Genomic DNA, 24,818 nt, shown 5'->3' with positions numbered 1-24,818 from the left:
AGCCTCCCCAGCAACTTCTCTGGAAGAGGTCCCCGCTCCAAAGAGGCAAAAGACGGAAAAAAAGGGCAAGGAAAAGGTAGGCTCCTCCGTTTGGGAGGACGCTGACACTGCTGTTGCCCGGGCGAATGATTTTTTTACTTTAGAGGAAAAAAGGGAAATTTTACTTGTGCCTTCTCATCAAATGGTGAACCAGCACGTGCACAAGCTTGTACAGGTATCTTTTGAGTTGTCTTCGTCACTCTCAAAAAAAAAAAATATATATATATATATATATATATTTTTAAGCTTGTACAGGTATCTTTTGAGTTGTCTTTGTCACTCTAAAAAAAAATATATATATATATATATATATATATTTTGTGACTAAAGTTTTTATCCACAAGTGCTGGGGGAGAGTATGCACCTTACCTCACAATTTTTGGCAAGTGAGGAGAAGGCCGTCATGGCTGCTTCAAAGGTGGAAGTTCTGGAAGTGGAGGCCTTAGGTTTGCGAAAAGATTTGATTGCTGCGATGGACGCCCATAATACCTCCATGGAGCAGGTCAAAGTCCTGACCGAGCAGCTCGAAGCTGAAAAATCTCAAGTGAAGCAGAAGGACGAGCTTCTTGCTGCCGCGAGCCAAAAGATGAAAGCAGCTGTAGCCAGGGCCGTCATTGGCTTCCAGATGATCGATGAATACAACACCATCCTATTTCAGTGGTACTTCAAAGGTTTCGAGTTGTTTAGGAGATACTTGGTCAAGCACGGGCAGGGGGTCAATCTGGACGATCTCGATTTCGAAGCCGTCGATAAGGAAATCGAAGCGGACGAGGCTGCCTTGGCTGCTCAGGCTTCAATGGCTTCAGGCGAGAACCCTCCGGCGGCTAACGAAGGTGGAGATGACACTCCTGCACAATAATCTATTTTTATATATTGTACCTCTTTTTTTGTGTGCCCTGTGTCCTGGGCGGTTATGCTGAAAACATTGCTTTTGGTCCCCGTATGTTTTGGGGTTTTTCTTTCCTTTCTTTTTGAACAATCTGCACCTACGGAAGTATATATATATATATATATTTGTGTTATGTTTGTTGTTTCCTTCCATATCTGTTTCAAAATTTTTCTTCACTAGACTTAGAAGGATTTGAGTTGAAATTATTTCTTCGTCTCTTGAAAGAGGTCCATTCGTCCCTCTTTGGACTTGGATATTTTTCGTGGTAGTTTATTTGGACGATGTGTGCCTTCTTGGAAAGTTCCGCCATTTTTCTTTTTATTAGGGCGATGTGGGCCCTTTGAATGAATTTCATCGTCTTTTAGATTTGGACAATGTTTTACCCCTGGTGTGGGTTTCATCGTCTTTTCGATCTGGACAATGCGTATATATTTTTTGAGGAATTTCATTCCTTTTGTGAATGGAGTGATGCGCACTTTTAATCGAGGTTCGTCTTTTTGATCTGGACGATGTGCATCCTTTCGAAAGATACCATCGTCTTTTCGATCTGGACGAATAATCATTTATCTTTGGAAAAATAATCAGAACGTGATGATTTCTTTGGACGAGACTATTGAAATGCTCAATGATTACTTATAGAATCCTGAATAATTACTTATACACTTTTTTGCATAAATATATAACTTGTAGTAAAAAGCATAGAAATAACTTGCTTCAATGAAAAATGTGGCATTAAATTGTGGTAATCGCTTACAATGAGGCAGTGGATTCTTTCTCGTAATACCTTTTTAGGTGCTCGACATTCCATAGACGAGGTAGCTTGTTTCCGTCCATATCTTCTAGATGGTAGCTTCCTTGTTGTGAGTAGTGGACGACGCGGTAAGGCCCTTCCCAAGTTGGGCCCAATTTGCCTTGTGCGGGGTCCTTCGTTGTTGTAGTCACTTTCTGGAGGACGAGGTCGCCGATGCTAAATCTTTTCAGCTTTACTCTTTGATTGTAGTATCCTGCCATCTTTTGTTGGTACTTGGTCATTCTTTGGGAGACTTGGTCTCTTATTTCGTCCACACAATCTAGGTTCAATCTCAATTGGTCGTTATTGTCCTTCTCGTTAAAAAATTCTCTCCTGATGCTGGTGAGTCCCACTTCGACTGGAATGACTGCTTCCGTGCCGTATGTCAGGTTGAAAGGAGTTTCCCCTATTGGTGTCCTCGCCGTCGTCCTGTATGCCCATAAAACGCCAGGCAGTTCCTCGGGCCATGCACCCTTTGCCCCCAATAATCTGGACTTGATGATCTTGAGCAAGGTCCGGTTTGTTACTTCCGTCTGTCTGTTGGCCTGAGGATGTCTCGGTGAAGAATACTTGTTCTTGATACCTAAGTTCGAGCAAAATGACCTGAACTCTTGACAATCGAACTGGCGGCCATTGTCTGATATGATCGTCCTTGGAATCCCGAACCTGCAAACAATATTTTTCCATACAAAATTCTGTACCTTAGCCTCCGTGATCGTTGCAAGGGCTTCTGCTTCAACCCACTTCGTGAAATAATCAATCGCGACAAGTAGGAACTTCATCTGTCTCTTTCCTTGCGGCAGGGGGCCCATGAGGTCAATCCCCCATTGTGCGAATGGCCAGGGTGAGGAAATGCTCGTCATTCTTTCCCCGGGGACTCGTTGAACATTCCCATATCTTTGATAGCTATCACACTTCTTCACGAAGTCCTCCTCATCTTGATGCATCGTGGGCCAGAAGTAACCCGCCTTCACGATCTTCCTCACGAGGGACCTTGAACCCATATGATCTCCGTAAACTCCTCCGTGCACTTCTTCGAGGACATATCTGGCCTCTTCTTCTTCAATACATCTTAGGTATGGTTGAGAGAAACCTCTTCTATAGAGTTGATCATTCAATACAGTGAATCGGGCAGCTCGTTTTCTTACTTTCTTGGCTTCTTCAACGTCTAATGGTAGTCGTCTGTCTTTGAGAAAAGACAAGATTGGGTTCGTCCATCCCTGGATGGCATGCACGGAGTAGGTTTGAAATTCTTTGATGCTGGGGAGTTTTTGTTCTTCAATTTTCCAGTCACTTGACTTGTCATGGTTATCTGCTGATGCGCTGCGAGCTACCTCGTCGGCTTCTGCGTTCTGTTCCCGAGGAATCTGTATAAACTCTACCCGACTAAAGTTGCTCAGCAGCTAATTTGTTAATTTAAGATATTTTTGCATCCTTATCTCCTTAGCTTCGAAATCTCTTCTGGCTTGTCCTATGATATTCTGTGAATCACTTTTGACTACGATTTTTTCAGCCCCCAATGCCTGGGCTAACCTGAGCCTTGTTAACAGAGCTTCGTACTCTGCTTCGTTATTAGTCACGGGGAATTTTAGCTGGACCCCATACTTGAGGACATCCTCCTGAGGGGAAATGATCACGATGCCTGCTCCACCTCTCTTTTGCGTGGACGAGCCATCAGTGTTAATCGTCCAGACATCCTCCCGATTCTCTTCTTGCTCGTTGATGGTGAATTCAGCTACAAAGTCTGCTAATGCTTGGGCTTTTATGGCTGTTCGTGAGCGGTATTCGATATCGAATTGGCTGAGTTCGATCGCCCACTGTACCATTCGTCCAGCTGCCTCGGGTTTGTTCATTGCTTTCTTGACAGGTTGGTCTGTCATGATTTTGATGGGATTAGCCTGGAAGTAAGGGCGCAGTTTTCTGGAGGCTACTATTAGGGCGAAGGTAATTTTTTCTATTCTTGGATATCGAGCCTCAGCTCCCTGGAAGGCCTGGCTGACATAATACATAGGAAGTTGTATCTTGTTTTCATCCCTGATCAAGGCTGCGCTTACTGCTGTGTCCGACACTGCCAAGTATAGGAACAAATCTTCCCCTTCTTTGGACAGACTCAAAAGCGGAGGGTTGCTCAGGTATCGCTTCAACTCCTAGAACGCTGTCTCACATTCCTCCGTCCATGTGAAAGCCTTCTTCAGGATTTTAAAGAAAGGGAGGCACTTGTCCGTAGCCCTCGAGACGAACCTGTTGAGGGCCGCTATTCTTCCCGTGAGTGATTGTACCTCTTTTATCGTACTTGGTGAAGTCATTTCCAGGATGGCCTTTACTTTCTCCGGGTTTGCTTCAATTCCCCTTCGCGAAACCATGAACCTGAGGAACTTTCCTGAGGAGACCCCAAAAGCACATTTGGAGGGGTTCAACTTCATGCTATACTGCCTGAGCGTGTTGAACGTTTCCATAAGATCGTCTAGATGATCCTCTTCTTCTTTGCTCTTGACGAGCATATCGTCGACGTATACTTCCATATTCTTCCCAATTTGTTTGCTGAATATCTGGTTTACCAATCTTTGGTATGTGGCCCCTGTGTTCTTCAAGCCGAAAGGCATAACCCTGTAGCAATAAAGTCCTTGGCTGGTGATGAAGGTAGTTTTCTTTTGATCTTCCTTGGCCATCTGTATCTGGTTATACCCTGAAAATGTGTCCATAAAAGTGAGGAGTTTGTGCCCGGCAGTAGAGTCTACCAGTTGGTCAATTCTTGGCAAGGGGAAGCTGTCCTTGGGGCACGCCTGATTTAAATCTGTGAAGTCGACGCACATCCTCCATTAATCATTCACTTTCTTCACCATGACGACATTTGCTAACCAATTTGGATAATGAACTTCTCGAATAAAGTTCGCTGCCAGTAGTTTATTTACCTCGTCCATGACCGCTTTGTTTCATTCAGGGGCGAAGACCCTTCTTTTCTGCTGGACGGGCTTCTTTCTGGGTCTACGTTCAGACGGTGTTGGATGATGTCTGCCGGAATCCCAGGCATATCTTCGTGGCTCCATGCGAATACATCGAGATTGTTTTTTAGGAAATTGATAATTCCTTCTCTCGTCGCTGGGTTTAGGTTCGTCCCTAATTGAGTCGTCTTGGACGGATCTCCCTCGACCAGCTCCACCGTTTCTAACTTCTCCACCATCTTGGGGGTCTTATCTTCGATTGTCCAGGTATGGTTTTCTTTCGAGGCTAGGACGGCCTAATAGCATTCTCTTGCCAAAACTTGGTCTCCTCTTATTTCTCCAATTCCTTGCTCTGTTGGAAACTTTACCTTCAGGCAGTATGTGGAAGTGGCAGCCTTCCAGCGGTTTAGTGTGGGCCGTCCAATGATCACATTGTAAGACGATGGTGAATCTACAACCAGGAATTATGCTGGCTGGTTACCTGGAGCGGATATGAACCAGCTGTGACCGTTAACGTCACTATCCCACGGGGGTAAACCTTGTCTCCACTGAAGCTAACGGTGATTCGAAAGGACGAAGTTTCTTTGGGCCTACCTTCAATTGCTGAAAGGCAGATAGGTAAATAATGTCCGCTGAGCTCCTATTATCTACCAACACTCTCCTTGTGTTGAAGCCTTCAATCATAATCATGATGACTAGTGGGTCATCGTGAGGTTGCTTCACTCTTCGGGCATCCTCCTCTAAGAAGTATATGCCTTGGTTCGTCCGTAGTTGCTTTGAGGGAGGCATGCTGTGGACACTGTTTATTTGCCTTTAGTATGACTTCTTTAGGGATCTGAACGACCCCTCTGTGGACGGTCCCCCGGTGATGGTCTTTATCTCTCCTCTTGCAGTCTGTGGACGAGGCGGTTGGTCTTCACTTCTTTGGAATCCTTCATGCTGATCCTTCTTATTGTACCTGGTGGTTTCTGCCCTCTTCACATATCTTTGAAGCTTCCCTTTCTGGATGAGCTCTTTTATCTGCTCCTTTAGATCTCGGCAATCTTCTGTGTAATGTCCGTGGTCCTTGTGAAAATGGCAATATTTTCTCTTATCACGCACACTAGGTGGTGATTGGAGTGGTTTGGGCCACTTGAGACATTGCTCGTCCTTGATTTCTGTTAAGATCTGATCGACGGGCATCACTAGGGGTGTAAATTTCGTCTGCCGAGGGTTCTTATCATCTCTTTGTTTGTTCCCGTCATCATTACGTCGTTCAGCCCGATCTCTCTTCTGACCCCTACGATTGTCCTCTTTGTCCTTCTTTTTATCCTTCGTCTTTTCTGCCCCATCTATAGCTGCTAGGGCGTCTTCGGCGTTCATGTATTTCTGAGCTTTTAAAAGCGCTTCTGCCATCGTTTTAGGGGGATTCTTCGCCACAAAAACCACAAAATCCCTGGACTTTAGCCCAGCTTTAAAAGTTGTAAGTTGCACCTTATCGTCTGACTTGTCCACTTCCAATATTCCTCGTGTGAAGCGCGTCACATAGGACCTCAAAGTTTCTTTTTCTCCTTGTTTGATCGTGAGCAAGTGATCCGCTGTTCTCTTTGGACGTTGTCCGCCAACAAAGTGACGAACAAAAGAACTGCTTAGTTGTTCAAAATTATCAATAGTCGACGTAGGCAGCTTGGTGAACCACTCCCGAGCTGCCCTTTTAAGGGTAGTGGGGAATGATCGACATAGGATTTCGTCAGGGGGTTGCTGAAGACCCAAAGTCGTCTTGAAGGTATTGAGATGATCCAACGGATCCTTTAGTCCGTCAAAGGGTTCGAGTTGGGGTAGGCAGAACTTGGAGGGAACCGGGCACTCTTGGACAGCTACAGTGAACGGCGAGTCAGACTTCCTGACAATTTTGTCCAGTCCTAGATCCTTCTTTCCCCTAATTGTGTTTCGTAACTCGTCCATCTCTTTCCTCATCTCCTTGACGACACTAGGGCTCGGTTCGACAGGAAAGCTGGCGCGTCTCCTATGACTGTCTCTGTCTTCATCTCTGTTTGCCATAGCACTTGATGAAGGAAGGTGCTTCCATCATTCTTCCGTAACATACCGCATAAAAGGATGAAGCAATCATAGCCCATTCTCAAGACACAACCAAAGTGTGTCCCCAGCAAAGAAAGGCTTAATTGCTTCAATAAAAACATCACACAGTTGGTATTGCCACCATGAATACACAGTACTTGCTACATTTGAGAATTTATATGACTCCAAACCTGCAATAGTTTTGAATATGGCTCTATTTAATACTGAGAGTATCCATTGACAGCTAAATGACAAGTCATTCGAATTTACCAAAAAATGGGCGGACCATAATCATCCCCAAACTTGGTCATAGCAAATCGTACAACATTCCACAATTTATGCAACTACTGACGATACCCCATCCTTTATACTCTTATGAAAACCTTCGAAGGATATCCCATTTATTACTTCAAGCGGATCAATGACATTTCCCAAGGACCTAGACATTTTACTTAAATGCAGTGTGTATTTTGAGAGAGAAAGGAGGGAGAGTAAATTAGAGTTGACTAGATATTAATTGGTGAACTGGATCAAGCTCGCACTGACCATCTATTTTGATAGAAAATACGATGTTTTATCTATTATTTTTTGTAGCCAAACCAATGTTTGATTGATTTCCCATTTTGTGATATCCAAAATGTTTGTCTAGTTTAAAAGAAAATAAAAAGTAATGTTAAGACTTCACTTAGAAACAAAAGTTATTTAAAAAAAAAAAAAAAACTTCTTTTCACAATTTTTTAAGATGACAATTTCGTATTAATGCAACATCAACATATCACCTTAATTGTCAAAAAAGTTATTGAGAGATCAATAAAAACATTTTTTTCCCCTCTTACATTAAAGAGAATGAACAAAATCATCTCATTGCCAATTGTACGTGGACAATATTGTTTACATTCAAGAGGAGAAACAAAAAAACAAACATTGTGGGCGGAACATAATCATCCCCAAACTTGGTCATAGTGAATCGTACAACATTCCACAATTTATGCAACTACTGACGATACCCCATCCTCTAGACTCTTATGAAGACCTTCGAAGGATATCCCATTTATTACTTCAAGCGGATCAATGACATTTCCCAAGGACCTAGACATCTTACGCCCATGTGCATCATGAATCATGAGATGCAAATAAAGCTGCATAGAGTTTAAGGCAGTTCAATCAGATCACACTGGCACAACTCTCGCATAGCTTATAGTCTACCAAACCATGATGGAAGGTGCCAGCCCATGATCACACTTGCTCAGCCAATGATAAGCTTCCTTCCTTTAGAAATTTATCTATTCCTACATTGTACATCATGCAAATTTGAATATGTTATAACAAAATAAAATTTTTTGACATAATCCTTTTTTATTATTAGTTATCAATGTTACCCTCCAGTCCGTGTAGCCCTTTCGTGGAATATAATATACAGAAAATGATATTGACACAAACTAAAGTTTTATGGGCTGTGTAGATTGAGAGAGAAGGGAGGGAGAGTAAATTAGGGTTGGCCAGATATTAATTGGTGAACTAGATGAAGGTTGTGTGTCTCCAACAAAGAAAGGCTTAATTGCTTCAATAAAAACATCACACAGTTGGTATTGCCACCATGAATACACAGTACTTGCTACATTTGACACTGGTGGATTAACTGATTTAACTTCATGAATAAAGTGATATTTTTTAAACAACAAGCAAACAAAATAAAAATGATCCTCATCACTTCTTGATAATGTATAATTATCTTCAATAAATTATAATTTATTAGAAACGATTCTTTATCTAAGACATGGAGTTCCTCTATAATCTACTCATTGTGATATCCATTCATTTTATACTTATATTCAGCTACTAAAATAGTGAGATTAACAGAACAGTGTTTAGGATTTCCAAGCACTTGTGAAATAACAAACTTGCTTCCTTTCCACATTGCAAATGCTAAAAATCACTACTGTCAGGTATAACTTTTTTTTTTTTTTTTTTTATAAGTACTACTGTCAGGTATAACTTGAAATAGCTTAGGCTTTCTAATTCATAGCTTTTTAGCTGAAGCACAATGTTAAATTGAAAAAAAAAAATGTTATTTATGATTGTGCTTTGTCCTACTTAAACAAACATGCACGAGGATAAGAAAATATCCCATTGGCTTCATAGAGAATATGCCGACAGCAAATGATTTTATTCTAAAAGCTGAAGATACTTAAGACAACACAGTAAGTTTGCTACGCTTCTAAGCATGAGTACAAAACATATCCACTAATGATAGCAAATTGACCTTTCGAACATTAGCTGAACTACTTGACTTTGGTCTGTGGGTACCTTTACCAATAGGAATGAGGAGCAAATGCATTTACAAGGTACTTGAGGTACAACACTACAGTTAGTTCCTCCATTTATATGAAGCACTTGGGTTACATCATACCATGGAAGCCAGCCGAATCCAAACGTACTGCTTTGATTTGCTCAGGCAAGACATCCTGGCCTTCCTTGCATTGCTGATGAACAAAGGAAAAAACGAAATTAAGTCTTTGGATAACCACACTTGGCTAAAAACTGATAAGTGATAACACTCTAGATTGAAAAAACAAAAAAAGTGGCAGGCCACAATTTACAAGAGAAGAAGCTCCATGAACTATGCATTTAGGATGCCACCAACAAAAATATGATAAGAAGGTCCATTTTCTATTGCACAGGATTTCTAAGAAATCTAATACGCATTACTACAGAATCTAGTATCAGCCTAGCTTGTGACCTGAGTACCTGACATTCAATCATCTGTTTATATGTGAAGCTTGTTCAAATTATCAAGAACCTGCCTTGCATGTCTAATTGGAATCAATAAAGACAGACAATATGGTCATACAATTTCTCTAGAAAAACAGATTTCTGTAGGTATTAAATGTTTTTTCTTCTTTATTTTCTCTTTCCACCCATTCAGCCAATCTTTACTTTTTTTAAGCTATTAAAAAAACCAATTGAGGGACTGCCATTCTCTCTTTTACAATAATATGTTGTTGCCTTATAGCATTGTTAATTGTTTCAAATAATTGTTCTCTCATATATCATATTATTATTGGTCTTGGTAGTGACTTCACTCATAAGGAATAAAAATGAGTTATTGCCTTCAAAGGCTTCGGAAGAAATATAGAAGATATTTTGCAGGGTGTCCAAACACCATCCATCTACATGATAAATGAATTCAAGAAAAAAAAAAAAAAAAGATTCAAATGGCATAGAGGGTCATCTACATGCAAATATTGGCACCCTCATTGGTAACAATCTGTTGAAGAACCTTTTCTTATTACAAGTAAATTCAAACAAATGACATTGAAGGGATGCAAAAAGACTAGCACATGTGTCGCCCAAGGCATAAGGGGCATTAAGTAGTATTAATATGTATAAACAAGAGAGAGAGAGAGAGAGAGAGGTTTGAACATCTATACGGATGATCTACCTATCAAAAAAGTATAGATGATCTCAAAATGGATCTATAAAAAAAAATGATCAACAATCCTATCACCTATGCATATGGCCTACAAGTGGTACTTTGCAACAATTTGGAAATACATTTTGCTCAATAAATCAGGACATGAAAAGATGCAGGTGCAAAGCACCAAAAATAGAATATAAACAACAATAACAAAAATAGTGAAAGCCTCACTTTTGGTATTTGAGAAAGAAGTATACCTCGGCTCTGAAGACATCCAAAGCAAACCCATTAGTTGTTGTAGTAGTTAGTCAGTTTATGCAGACTCCAAGGCAACAACAATGGATGTTTATGCCATAAGTTGAAGCACCTAAACGCTCCTCACAAGGTGTGTTCAACCCCGCCAGCAGTCTTTATAATATCTCTTTTCATATGCAAATAGGACTGGTGATCATCTTGATAGGCTCATGTATGCTCTTTACATCAGTGCAGGAGGTAATCTTGTCACTTGGGGAATGAAGAAGCAAAAAATCTGGTCATTGGTGCAGGAAAAACCAGAAAAATTCAACAACATAATTAAGAACCAGAAAAATAAAGGATTGAGAACCTAAGAGTCGGCACCTAAGCTTGCTTGGGGTCAGATCCAAGCATGAGAAAACCTATAGGAGTCAGCACCTAGGGTTGGCTGAAGTCGGCATCAGACCATTGGGACAATTTCAATAAAAATTGTATTCATCAAAATAACCCCCCCCCCCCCCCTTCCTTTCTAATAGGAGTACAAGACTTTGCTTATATTGTCTACTAACCATAAATCTAACTGTCATGGGAAACCCTAATTGACTCATTACAAAAATACACTTGACTTAAAATAAAAATACTAATAAATCTGCTTAAATACATGCAATTAAAATAAAATACAATTGACCAATAAAAACACAATTTCACTAAATTAAAATAGATATTTCTTTGAGCCTCCTACATTAGTAGCAAGTAAATAAGTGGAGCATAGGGCTAGGGTCTATACAGTGTGTGAGATGTTATGGTGGAGGGTTTTCTAGTAAATAACTGATGGAAATATTCAGTAGTAATCAGGCAGCAATCTATATTAGCTGGTAATCTAGTATTACATAGCAAACCAAACACATTAGAGTGGATTATCATTTTTTTAAGCAAGATATTTATGAGGCGGCAAAGTACATAATCTTATGTTAAATTGTCTGATCAGTTAAGAGATATTTCCTGAAGGCATTAAGCAAGAATCAATTTCTTAACCCTTATAATAAGCTGGGCATGATGATGCTTCAGTTTGAGGGGGAGTGTTAAGAGGGTTTTGTATTATTGAGGGAAATTTTGTACTCCCTCCATCTCTTGTTAAATGCAGCATTAGAAATGGCAAGATTATTAATGGAAAGGTGAAGATGATGTTGATTTTACTAATATCTCCTTTACACTATAGACCAATCAAACAAAGTACATATTAGCACTAATTGTAGGTGCTCCTGAGACCACTCAATATTCTAAAAGGTGTGTTTATTATGTACCTTAAACACAATTTATATCAAACATGATGGAACAAGGTTCCAAATGTTTGACGAGTGTTTCCCAAAACAATTCCTCCAACCAAGCAATAAGGTTGCTACCATCGAAGGCAAACCCAATGAATCCCAAACATCTTAAAGATGACACTCCTCAAACTAAAAGGAACTGTGCAATAAAGCAATAGATGGTCAACTATTTCCCCACTACACCTACAAGTGCAACACTAGCTAACTAAAGAGAACCCCCAATTGATGAGATTCTCACAAGTAAGGATCCTGCCCCAAGCTGCTGTCCAAATGAAGAAGTTTTGAATAAACGAATTTACGTAGTAACAAACTAATTTCCATATCCATCACATCCCCTCAATGTCTTTTGTTGAATTTATAGATTTTCTTGTCTTTGGATTGTATTCTTTTAAAAGGGATAGATTCACATCTCTCGTGTGTGATCTTCCCATTTTCTTTTCAAATAAAAGTTATAAAAAAAAAATTACATGGGCATGCTAATCAAGAAAGATATAGGTTTCAGCTTCAAAAAAATCATTGTGACATTACACACCTTGTTTGACCCATCAAAATCTTGATCACTATCATCTTCAACAGCCCAAGTTGCACTGTAATATGTAGTTGGTAATCAATGCTGATAAAAGTTGACATATAAAAGCAGGTAATTCCAGATTAAGGGATACAATTCTGACTATGTCATAAAGTGGAATCATGACAAACCTGGGTACCTTCAGTGGGGGGATGTAAGAACCAGTTCTCAGTGAACTGACATGTACACTTATATCAAGAAGGACAGCATGGGAAGCATCAAAATGAACAGGACAATAAGAATGCATTCCCAGAAGAGCATTAGGAGGAATGCGGAATTCATGAACAGCAACAGAGCATGGTTCTAGAGAAGCCTGCAACTCAGGCCTGCAAATAGTGTGGCACAACCAGCGTTCTGGGTTCAGATAAGAGTTAAAAGGGTATTCAATTCAAGTTTGTGTGATATCAAGCAAGCAGTGAAAGAATAAAATGACAATTTAATTAACATAAAAACAAAGCATACAGGGAAAGAAACATAGCTTGCAGTTTAACTTCATTTGGGTTGGATATTAAAGAAGTTCTGATAACCAACCTTATGTTCAATATGGGGGCATACATTAGCTCAAACTTCAAAATAACAGCAGTTGTGGATGGACCCTGAAAATAAGATTCCAAATCAATTTCCAAAATACTTATGAGCTCTATCAAAATCTAAATGACTAGACCCCCCCCAAAAAAAAAAAAAAAAAAAAAGAACAAACAAAAACAAAAACTAACAGCCAATAGGAACATGCCTAGAAGAAGTAGAGACAAATTCAGCCCTTTGGAAATATTTGAAATGTTTTCCCTTCAAAAACTACCTGATCTACTAATAGAATTACAAAATTACTGATGCTTTGGCCCCTCTAAAAGACATTCTCAAAGAAAACAGAGGTTCTTGCCTTTGACTAAAGCATAAGAGGGAACATAATGTCTTGAATCTTAAACATACATATGTAAAAGGCAAAAATGGTAATGCCATCATGAGATAGCGGAGGGCTTGGGTTTGGTCCACTTTGACAAATAAGGAGTGCTTCTTTCTTTGGATACACAGATTCCATTAACCCTGGAAGATTTCATAAAGCATATAACCCTGGAAGATTTCCCACCATATAACCCTGCATGCTACGGCTTGCATGGAATTCAAGCCCACCATATAAAGTATCAGTCTTCATTTTTTCAATGAATGGTGTGTACATATAGAATATAGATTAAGTACATATTGTGTACATATAGAATATAGATTAAGTACATATTACATGGATTAGAACCTTTGGATCCTATTGTTACTGACGGAGAAAGAAAAGTTTACAGTTTAATTTATTAGTTTATACTTAGAAAACTATTAGGTTTCATAATTTGAAACCTCCTTGGGGACCTCGCATCTCCTGCCCACAAACCTCCTTGAAACTATATGGTTTTATTTTTTTAAAATTAATTTCACCATAAATTTTACGACTTACAATGACATTACACTATTTAATCTTAGCCAACAACCCAACAAAAACATAAACAAGTGTTCAACCAATTTATGTGAATTAAGAGTGCAAAAATTTACTGTCTAATATTTCCAGTCTTTATTATTTCCTTAGTAAAAGTAAAAATTACACTAAGACTTCCCTTGTACAAAACTTTCACTAGAGATATGACTTACCAAGATCAACAACCAAGGCATACAAACTTCTCTCAAATACATAGAATACATTGTTTTCCCTCACAACACACTTTTTTTTTCCCATTTCACATATTATTGACACTCCTAACAATTTAATTGAAGATTATATGGAGGAAATAATAGTTAATAGATAGTTACTGACTTTGATGCACCAATATGACATTTTTGTCATCAACTTGGTTTCCAATATGCAGTGGCGACTCCAGGATTTTTTTTTAGGGGGTTCAATAATGATAGAGCAAGAAATTTGTCATGAGAGTAAATAAAAAATAAAATGAATTTTTTTTTTTCTGTACATACAACTTTCATATTATATACAATAATCTAAAATAGTATTCTAAATACAATTTAGTATATAATACAATTATATTGTACAATAATATAAAAAAAGTTATTCGTAGTTTAAAGATCAGTAAGACAACAAATATAATTAAATAATTAATCATAAATTTTTGTCAAATTAATAATAACTTATTCTATTTATATGTATTGTCAATTAAATAAAAATATACAATAATGAAGAATACTAACACACCTAAGAGTAGAACTAGGAGTAATGTGAAACAAAGAAAAAAAATAGTAACTAATATAAGTTTTTGCTTTTGAAGTGTATGGCTTTTTTTTAGAATCATGTATGGCTTTTTAGTCATACATGTGATCACTCTCTTGGAATTTGAGCAAGCACTAAAAAACTTCTTAGACTTGAAAATCTATAGAGTATTTATCAAACAATTTGATTAAATAAAGAGAAAGAGAAAGAGAGATAAAGAGAATGGAAAAGAATCACAAATGTAAAGTAAAGTAAGTTAGCAAAGAATATACATATATATTTTTAACAAAGGAGCAAAAATGAAACTTTTTTTTAATAATATTCAATACACAATACTTTCACAAAATTTTTATAACAAAATCTAGGTGGTAAGTTGTTAATAGTAGGTAAAAAGTGATATTAATTATGGGTTCAAATAAAAACCAGTTATAACTTGCCATATAACATTTATTGTGAAAATATTGTGAAAGTAGAATTAAGATGATCATATTCAAATTTATTTTAGTTGGGTTTAAATAAAATTTAGGGTTAGAGTGTTCAAATTTTTATTTTGGAGGGATCAAAACAAAAGTTAAAAAAATTTATATATATATATATATATATAATAATTATAAAAAAAAAAAAAATGACAAGTCAGGGGGTTCATTTGAACCCCCTGGCTTGAACACAACGTCGCCCCCGCCAATATGTACCTAGTATGGATACAAATTGGATACTGGTACAACCGTACCTAGAGAGTATCAAGCGAAAAAAAAGGATTTATTTATTTATTTTTTAAAATTTTGATACAGCTCGAATATACGGGAGATACATCCCAGATAAAGCGAGTACTCATCAGGCACGAAAAAAAAAAAAAAAAAAAAGAGAGAGAGAGAGAGAGAAGAATTTGACACCTGGAAGATTTCCAACAATAGTATCCAAAGAAACTTGAAAATCTTCCACTTTGACAATAGTATCCAAAGAATTTGACACCTGGAAGATTTCCCACCATATAACTCTGCATGCTACGGCTTCAGATCAGACAGCTTTCCATAAATTTGAAAATTAACAAAAAGACTAGTTAAAGATACACACCTTGAAATTCAGAACGAGAGTTACAGCAGCATCAATTCCTGTAAAGATTTTAAAAAAAGGTCAAAATATTGCAACTTCAATCACATTATATGGGTTTACAAGTATGATATAACTTAGATTTTGAAATCCATAAACCCAAACTACACGCATAGTTAATAAAACTACAGAAAAGATAAATTTTCAAAACTCAAAATCCATCATATTTCTCAAAAACCAATTGAATTCAACATACAAAAACTTTGACATTTGAGAATTTTCTATAACATATATCTCACATGCACCATCCATAAGACAAAGTAATTTGCTGCATGCATCTTTAACAAACCTCTATTTCAAGGTTCACCAATTTTGCGTTTTTTAACCCTCGTGTAATGTTTGGGCGGGGGAGGAGGCTACGGGGCATCATCCTTAGGGTCATCATCGTGTTGCAAAGACATTAGATGCATACAATCAATATTCGATGTAATTGTAAAGAATAAAGTGAACTGCAAAATAGGCATATACAGGGAAATTAATGTTATCACATCATAGAGTTGCGTTTGTGTCCTATTTTGTGTCCACCTGTCCCACAAGTGGGTGCTCTTCTAGCACGTTGCGGTCTACCTTGTGGGGGTGAGGGCTGAGGTGGGGGATTCTCGTCCGGTACATCAGTATTTGGCTGTGGAGTGTCAATCCCAACCGAAGGTCCAAGAGGGTCAGATGAGGATGAGGTAGGTGGGTAATAATGCTCTGTGTAGAGGCCAGGAGTGGGTATCGTCATGGGTTCAGTACGGGGTGGGTCTATGGGCAAAGTGGGTGCACTAGAGCTGGTGGGTGGGTATGAGGGTGTCTCGGGGTGCAACGGAGGGGTCAACTGAGAATGTATACCGAGATCGAAATTGGGCTGTGAAGGTGGGGTGGGTGAAGGGACCTCGGGCTGAGAAGATGCATCTACCATGGGTGGAGGGACCTCGGACTGAGGAAATGCATTTGGGATGGGTGGAAGGACCTCGGGTTAGGGAGATATATTTACAATGGGTGGAGGGACCTCGGATTGAGGAGATACATCTGGGATGGGTGGAGGGACCTCGGGGTGGGGAGATGATAATGATCTCATGGGTGGAGGGACCTCAGGATGGGTGCAGGTATCTCATGAGTACTTACAACCCGAGGAGTTGTTGCACGCTGACCACGGCCCGTAGCTGCACTTGTGCTTGGGCTTGCTGTAGCAGGCCGACCACGGCCCCTAGCTACAGTTGGGCTTAGGCTTGCTATAGCAGGCCAACCACGGCCCCTAGCTGTGCTTGTGCTTGCTATAGCAAGTTGACCACGGGTCGGTGTAGTTACGGGTGCTGCACTTGTGCTTAGGGCTGCAGTAGTTGTTGATTCAGTCTCAGTACGGTTGTTTGCCTGCCCAGTGGTTGCAGGATCACCACCAAGCCCAGCCACATTATATAGGATGCACCGGACATGGTTGTGTTTTCGGCTGCCTACAGGAAGCCAATTCAACAACGCTAAATGACTTTCAATTTGAAACAGAGAAAGAACCAGTACAATCAGAATTTTCCACGTTTATGTAACAATTATAGAATGCACAATATAGTACTTATTAATCTACTTAAATACCCATCTAAACTAAGAACTGAAAGTTTTATTATGATACTATATGCAACAGAAACTCTTTTTAATTGGATGTCAGTTAGATCAAACCAAATTTGTTGAAAGAAGAAATCAATTGATTCTACGTTCGTACATATACTAAAGAAAAAACAAAGCAAGCAATAAAATATAATTAGAACACATTACCAGCTGATGTAATTTAGCGCTGTTGCGGTCGACATACTTTCGAGTGACCAGTCGGTACCATTGGTAATAGTCATGATTGCGAGCCATCTCACCAGTCTGAGGAGGTGCATGGCAAAGTCGTTGTTCTCTGCTATTCCATGAAATGATATACGGTTCATGCTCCTCCCTCCAATTCTTTTTCACCTTCCCACGCAAGTCTATTCTGTGCAGCCTTTCATCGTACACAACACGGTCAGGCTGCTTTTGCGCCAACCCAAACTGTCGAAGGACACGGTCTGGGTGGTGTATCTCCACTATGCAAAAACACACAAGCGGTACCCTTGCTGTCCACGTACCCCTCATTGCAATGCAGAAGTCAAGAAGGTGGACGAAGTGTGCCTCGTATGGCTGCCACACAATCTACAATAGAAACAAAAAACAATTATCATAGCATCTTAAAATGTGAAACAAGGGAGAATTAATAGATAAAAGAAAAAACAAAAATTAAAACAGAAGATATGTTAAAGTATGAAGCAATCATATTCTTAAGGAAAATTAACATAACCAAACAAAATTTTTGAATATTATTACCTGGTTCGGCTGCATTGTAACTAATTGCTCACGATAGTAGACCAAGGCCATCCCGGATGGCCTACTCTTCGAGCCTGGCACCCGCACCCACCTACAGTTACGAGCGAATAACATAAGATAAGTAGCTACTTAATTACTAAGAAGAGTGCATTGCATAACACACTAAATATCAAAAAAATACTTACTTAAAGGCAAGTGAAGCATACGGCCACGGGCCATAATCACATCCAGGTGGGGGCTCTATCCTCGGGCATAAGAATGGCAACCTTGCCTATGCCCAATATTGGACCAAGGTGCACACCCCACCAATCTGCGATGCCCCTTTCTCGCTTACCCGACACAACTCTTTGTACAACCAGGCCAGGGAACCACTACCCCAACTATACTGTGACGGATCACGAAGGTTCCACAGTTGCTCCAAAAACATCAGATGCACCCTATCTCCCGACTTGTCTCTAAAAAGCTTATCCCTTAGTAGCGTTAAAATATAGCACCGGGCATACTTGTGTATCTGAATCTTCGTTGCGTCATGAGGCAGTGGCACTGCAATAGCCTCAACAAGGCGACTGATGAGAATTCTTTGCCCCACCAAGGTTTTGTTTTCATTCGCCGGAATAAAACCAAGCAACTCTATGCAAAGACTGCTCCAAGTTCCATCTAACACAGCAGTCGGCCCAACCAAGACCTCACCGTCAATAGGAAGTCCAAAAATGACCTCCACATCTTGTAGGGTGATTGACATCTCACGAAGGTTCCGCAGTTGCTCCAAAAACATCAGATGCACCCTATCTCCTGACTTGTCCATAAAAAGCTTATCTCCTAGTAGTGATAAAATATAGCACCGGGCATACTTGTGTATCTGAATCTCCGTTGCGTCATGAGGCAGTGGCACTGCAATGGCCTCAACAAGGCGGCTGATGAGAATTCTTTGCCCCACCAAGGTTTTGTTTTCATTCGCTGGAGTAAAACCAAGCAACTCCATGCAAAGATTGCTCCAAGTTCCATCTAACACAGCAGTCGGCCCAACCAAGATCTCACTGTCTATAGGAAGTCCGAAAATGACTTCGACATCTTGTAGGGTGATTGACATTTCACCATGTGGAAGATGGAACATATGAGTTTCCGGCCGCCATCGCTTAACTAGGGCCGTTATAACACAATTATCTATCTCTCTGGAAGGGGCCCTAAACAATCCTTCAAGCCTTAGCAACTTGATAATGTCAATCACCCGATTATCTCACATTTGAATGTTTGCCATCTCCGTAGTGCGACCACGGCACGTAAGTGGGCCCGGGTCCTGCAAAATCTATAAAAATTATAGCAGTTGTTAGAACTACAAATACAACTTTGAAAGAACTTGCTAACTAAAAGTCAAAGATAACGTAAAAATTAAAGCAGTTGTTAGAACTAGATATTTCACCTCGCCATTCCAAATGTCCTCTGATCGATGATGTGGTTGTCGCGTCAACAATGACCCATCACTAGGACCAGGCTGCAAGATCTGTGGCTCCTCATCAATCCGAGGCTCCATACTGCAAAGAGTGCTACTGTGAGATCATTAAAAGTGTGGGGGCAAAGGAAGGGGCAAAGAAAATAATAGATATAATTCATCTAAAATCAGTTGATTTAGGAAGCTAATTGAAGCATGTATAGATTCAATAGGGTCACTAACTGATTCAATTGAGCATGACAAAGATCCACAAAGAGAGTTTAAGTTCTTCAATGATTTAAACCAACTTGACAAGCTTAAACTTCTAGCCGGAGAACATCTTATCTTCCAAACAATTAATTAGTACAATTGTTCTAGTAAGTAACTGTGAGATGGAATCATAATAAATGTGCTGAAATTATAAAGCAATATTGAACTTACACCATGTTTGGAAAATTTCAATGAAAATAACTTCCTAATATGATTGCATGCTAACTTTCGAGGATTTAGAGGCAACCTCCCAACTAAAAAGAAATTGTCAAGTCAAAAGAAACATCTTGGTAATAAATCAAATGACAATTAAACAAATCGTTGAAAATATTATAAAATATTTTGGAGTGGACATGGACATTACATGAACGTGGTAATGTTAACAAGAAGTTAAAATTTGATATAGTGAGTGAATGAACTTGGTAATGTTATGAATCAAAACTAAAAGAATCAATATGTACCTATATATTCATTCATGTACATGTTCATTTAAAATTTTTACTCTTTGTTACTAAGTTATGCAGAGTTTTCCAAGCATGATGGAACTTTTATTTCTATGGCCTTAGTTACAATTATACTTCCTAATTCAGGACCGGTTTGTATTATCAACATTACTCAAATTCTTTGTCTTGCTAAGGAATTCTAGACATTATACGAACTGCAAACAAAATATCCTCTTATTTCACCTTTTTCTTATTCCTATATGGCCATCCAACAACACACATAGCAAGGAATACCCATTCAGCTTTTTATCACTAAAGAAAATTAAAATTTGAATTTTTATGCCCATAAACACAATATTGATTCTTGAATGACAAACAAAATAAAGAAAACTCCTTTATCCATTTATTCTCAATCCCACCAAAACAAAACCAAAAAAAAAAAAAAATTCTGATTTCAATGACATCTATGTCTACAAATATAAAGCAATTTTAAATAAAACCCAAATGGGCATGTATCAAAAGCAATTGAAAACCCAAGTAAATCCACAACCCAGAAACAAAAACAACAGCAGCAACAATGTGTAACCCACCATGCAAAAAGCCCAAATCTATAAAATAAATTCAGCAAAAGAGGAACGGAGAACTTTTACCTAGCAAGCAAGATGAAGAACGAAGAACGGAAGAACGAAGAAAGCGAGATGAACGAAGACAACAAACAAAGCAGAAGAGAGCCCGTGGAGACTGAGAGCACAGGGTAGCTGATTTGGGACTGCGAGTGAGTGAGTTTGAAATTTTAGAGTGAGAGAGTGGAGTCTAAGAGAGTGAGAGTGTATCATATTTTACGTTTTAAGTGGTCAAAAATGTGCCTTAATATTAAACAGAAAGCGAGTTTTAAAAACTCGAGTTCATAAAGCGAGTTTTTAAAACTCGCTATCCACGTGGAAAACTTTGTCCAAATCAGCATATGAAAACCAACGAAAACGAGTTTTAAAAACTCGAGATCCGTATTAAATCTCGAGTTTTAGAAACTCAAGATACTAATATTATATATTCTTCCGTAACCGGGCAACTAACGAAATTCTTAGCATATTACAATTATTTAGAAAGGGTGTTCCTTCTTGCAAATGTATAGCTCATGTATAAACGATAGGTTCTCCAGTTACTGTAGAAGATGTTCTCACTATTTGGTTCCGTGATTTTCAAATATGTTAGTGTAGTGTGTTCAAGCAGATGAAGAAGAGACAAAAGATTAGTCCATCCACATATATAATACCCTATTTTTCACTATTGACATGTAATTGATTAGAGAGAAGGCCGGTTCTTTTACTTTTCCTATTATATTACAAAAGAATTTCTCTCAAGTGAGAGATTTTAATTGTGTGTTGTTGGTAAGAAACTCAAGTGTGATGAAGAGGTTGAAGATGCATCTGAGTATAAACAGTTTAGCCAATCAAAGGTGAATGCCCTTGGATTTCCCAACAATTGTATCTGGTAGGTGAGGTTAGTTACCCGTATGTTTTATTGGCTAGAGGCAAATCCTAAGTGCTCTTCTTTAGAAAGGCATCCTAAGTTTTAAAAGAGGAAAACATGAGGAAATTTGAGAGAAATTGCAACTTTAATAAACTTTTGTTGGCTTACAATTATAATAAATTGTTCCTACAACTGGAAACAATAGATATTTTCTCCAATGCCAACACATGACAACAATATAATTATAAGGGAAGCAAAAGTATGCTCAAAACAAGCTTGAGAAGATCCAAATAGAGGCCTTAATCTCCAAGGCTCTTTCATCTCATTTTATCTCATGCAAAGAACTAGCTACTATTGACTAAAAGTTTAATCTGCAATTAGCATCACTAAAGCTTCAAGTCATAGAAGGACATAGTTGGTCATTAATTGTCTAATGTTTCAAAAAGCTTTACACCAAGTAGAACCTACGTGATCTTTTTGGTTAGCATCCTCAACAACCAAAGACATCCAACTCATTCACAAGAATTTACAAATTGCCCATTTGTTAAGATCCAATATATATATATATATATATTAAGAAACCAGTAGAGTCATGCATTTATCCAATTTCAGGGGAAAGTTCCTCACTAAACTATTGTGTTAAAAGAAACCAGAAACAATGATATTGGTGCCTTTTCTAAACCATTAATGGAAGTCATCAGAATTTATCAACACCGTGGTAGCTTAAACTACTTATATCAGTATTCAACATAAGTAGCTAAACATAGAGTACTTTAATTTATCCCTCCTTATAAGTTGCAAAACCAAATTGTATTAAAAATAGTGAATAATATACAATCTGCGTTAGTTTATACAGAAAGATCCATCACCGTATACTTAAGATATTAGGAACTATCCTTTGACTATTTGCATGATCTAGAGAAACCACTAGTTGTCTACCTTGGAATCCAGTAAGTTGTTGAAGTCACCAGCATGGAAGCTTTAGGCTTGGAAAATATAATTAACAACATTAAAATAATTTATGTCATCAATTATGTCTCAAGTTTGAAAATCGCATCAAAATAATTCATGATGTTAACAAACTATGATGGAGTTTAAAATTCCAGGTTCACTTAAAAACAGTTTTAGAGGCCACAGTCATATATTCAACATTTTCTCTCGTATGGGTGAATGTGATATTGACCTTTAAAATTTGTACAAATAAAAAGCCTATTTTTAGAGAATGGTCAAGTCAAAACATTACAGTGAAGTCAATGCAATGGTAACAAGTAGAAGAGAATTTTATACATTGAACTAAAAAAAAAAAAAACTAAAGGGATTGAATGACCCAAAAATTTGAAGGTCTACATACACCATACAGCAAAATATGTTGCACACTTGCTCTACATTAAAATACAAGTTTGAAACAAAATAAAAGTGATATCACAATAAAATAAGTGAACAAGAAATATAGTAAGTGAAAAAAAGAAAAACTAGTTTATTCCAAAGCGACAAGTTAGGAAAGGGGACATTTGAGAGAAAATACCAATTTTAGATTATTTTGAACTAGCTTAGAATAGGAACCAAAAGTTTTTCTGGATATTTGGAATAGGGTGAATCCTAGAGCACTTTCTGTAAAGTATATGAACGAAAAATTTAGAAAATAGCAAATGAAATTGAAAGTAAGAAAAGGAACTGAAAAGAAATTATTGACTTATAGGACAACCAAAAACAAAAATGTTTGGGGAAACTAAAGAGAAAAAGTAAGAAATTTGGAGAAATTATGAAAAATACTCTTATTTTGTGGGAAAGGAGAGTATAAGCAAAGAAAGGAGGATGAGGTCAGAGAAAACTTACTGGTCATCCATCTTAATAATGTACATGATCTTCAAATTGCTTCATGTTTTATACATTCATCAAAATACATATTTGGAATGTGGGAAATCCTAGACCACTTGGCACCGCTCCCATTTGCACATTTTTCTATTAATTTGGGAAAATGACAGATATTCAGCTCTTCGGTTAAAGATCCATAAAAAAAAAAAAAATTTCTCCAGCTGAACAAAATAGATATGCTAGTACCTGCATATCAAGGCAAGACATTTAACTTATTGAATAGTTTTTTAGTTCTTTGAATAATGAGGATCCATGTGTAAGAGTTTTGTAATTTTGTTAGCTTTTTAACATCCTAGGATACTAGCCTTTTTTTAACATCCTGGCTTTCTAGTTCTTTAAACTTTTAGGTAGTTCATTATATCCATGTCAACAACTAAAAGAGTCTAAGCAAAGGACATTCCACACTGTTCAAGCTAAGTTATCAATGACTTTCTTATCAAAAGGAGTCAAACTACAATTCATCAATCTGACTGTACTCAACCTATACATTGTTTTGCTTACATATGAACACATATATGGAGTTGACATTGCACACCTTTACATAGACTAAAATTTTTGTTTACGTAGATATGCATGTTGGCTACAAAACACAGTGACTCTATAATATATATATATATACACACACACACACACACCAATTTGAATTAAATTATATATACAAATCCCAAATGGTAAAGAGAAAAAATATTTAAGTACCTTGGCATCAGTTCTAATCAAGTTGATTACTTTCCCAGATACAAACATCTTTTGAGCTTCATGAGTTAGCCTTAAAATTCTAATTTTGACAGGTCCCTTCAAAAGGTAAAAAGAACACATAAAAATATTAGAACGATCAACACCTTCAGTGCTTTCTGAAATTTTATAAAAAAGTGAGTTAAACTTTGCTTACACCAATAGAACAGGAAATCACATAACTTCATGAACTAGTAAAACTGACCTTCCAATCCAAACATGAAAACAACAATCAGCAAGACCTTCACTCACCCAATTTCTCATTCTTATACAACTCAAATCTATTTTCCCACCATAACTTCACTCTTATAAACATAGCAATTATGACCCAGCCCAAATCAACAAAATCTATTGCCAAGAACTGATCCATGAACTATTACAGTATCAAGTCAAGAAATACAAGGTGGTCAGGGCTATTTGACACCAATAAGTGAAGGTTTCAAGAAACGCTAAGACCAAGAATGAGCATGTGGACTCAAGCTCTAATAGTGATGAATCCAATATTTAAAATTTTCAAATCTCCAGAAATTTTCAATTTTGAAAAATTAATAGGTAATAATTTGATGAAAGAAAATATGCTAGTAATCAGAAATTTGAAAAGAAGCAAGACAACTACTAACAATAAGAAAAAAAATTTAATTACTATACTTTTAGCAGCTTATTAAGTGTTTGTGATAATTTGCAGATACAAAAATTTAAGT

The 24,818-nt window shown here is 37.8% G+C and overlaps 2 protein-coding genes across 24 annotated transcripts in view; both read right to left on the bottom strand.

The window, feature by feature from the left end:
* Positions 1 to 5,473: 5,473 nt before the first annotated feature.
* Positions 5,474 to 6,700, bottom strand: LOC112011022 (uncharacterized). The gene has a single exon (XM_024043399.1). The coding sequence runs from the start codon at positions 6,698 to 6,700 to the stop codon at positions 5,474 to 5,476; it is 1,227 nt and encodes a 408-aa protein (XP_023899167.1).
* Positions 6,701 to 8,770: 2,070 nt separating this feature from the next.
* Positions 8,771 to 24,818, bottom strand: part of LOC112011025 (putative disease resistance protein RGA3) — a 29,906-nt gene continuing 13,858 nt past the window's right edge. Inside the window, exons 4-17 of one of the 23 annotated variants that reach the window (XM_065766361.1) lie at positions 24,082 to 24,177; positions 23,347 to 23,472; positions 19,319 to 19,430; positions 18,084 to 19,204; positions 17,899 to 17,989; positions 17,329 to 17,727; positions 15,544 to 15,581; positions 15,363 to 15,466; positions 13,197 to 13,375; positions 12,798 to 12,862; positions 12,398 to 12,620; positions 12,231 to 12,285; positions 10,394 to 10,665; positions 8,771 to 9,201 (exon numbers count right to left, since the gene is read on the bottom strand). Coding sequence is in view for 5 of the 23 variants with exons in the window: in XM_065766373.1 (XP_065622445.1) it covers positions 10,562 to 10,640; positions 12,231 to 12,311; positions 12,398 to 12,592; positions 12,798 to 12,862; positions 13,197 to 13,229 (453 nt within the window). In the remaining 18 variants the exon portion in view is untranslated. Of the gene's footprint in view, positions 9,202 to 10,393; positions 10,666 to 12,230; positions 12,312 to 12,397; positions 12,621 to 12,797; positions 12,863 to 13,196; positions 13,376 to 15,362; positions 15,474 to 15,543; positions 15,582 to 15,868; positions 17,065 to 17,328; positions 17,728 to 17,898; positions 17,990 to 18,083; positions 19,205 to 19,318; positions 19,431 to 20,690; positions 20,808 to 23,346; positions 23,473 to 24,081; positions 24,178 to 24,818 lie in introns of those variants that run through there. The other 22 variants (XM_065766364.1, XM_065766362.1, XM_065766376.1 and 19 more) reach the window with 22 other exon arrangements.

Source organism: Quercus suber, unplaced genomic scaffold, assembly GCF_002906115.3.
Source record: "Quercus suber isolate HL8 unplaced genomic scaffold, Cork oak 2.0 scaffold_701, whole genome shotgun sequence".
Classification (NCBI taxonomy): Eukaryota; Viridiplantae; Streptophyta; class Magnoliopsida; order Fagales; family Fagaceae; genus Quercus; species Quercus suber.
The sequence above is the reverse complement of the archived record's forward strand: the minus strand, read 5'-3'. Positions and strand labels throughout refer to the sequence as shown.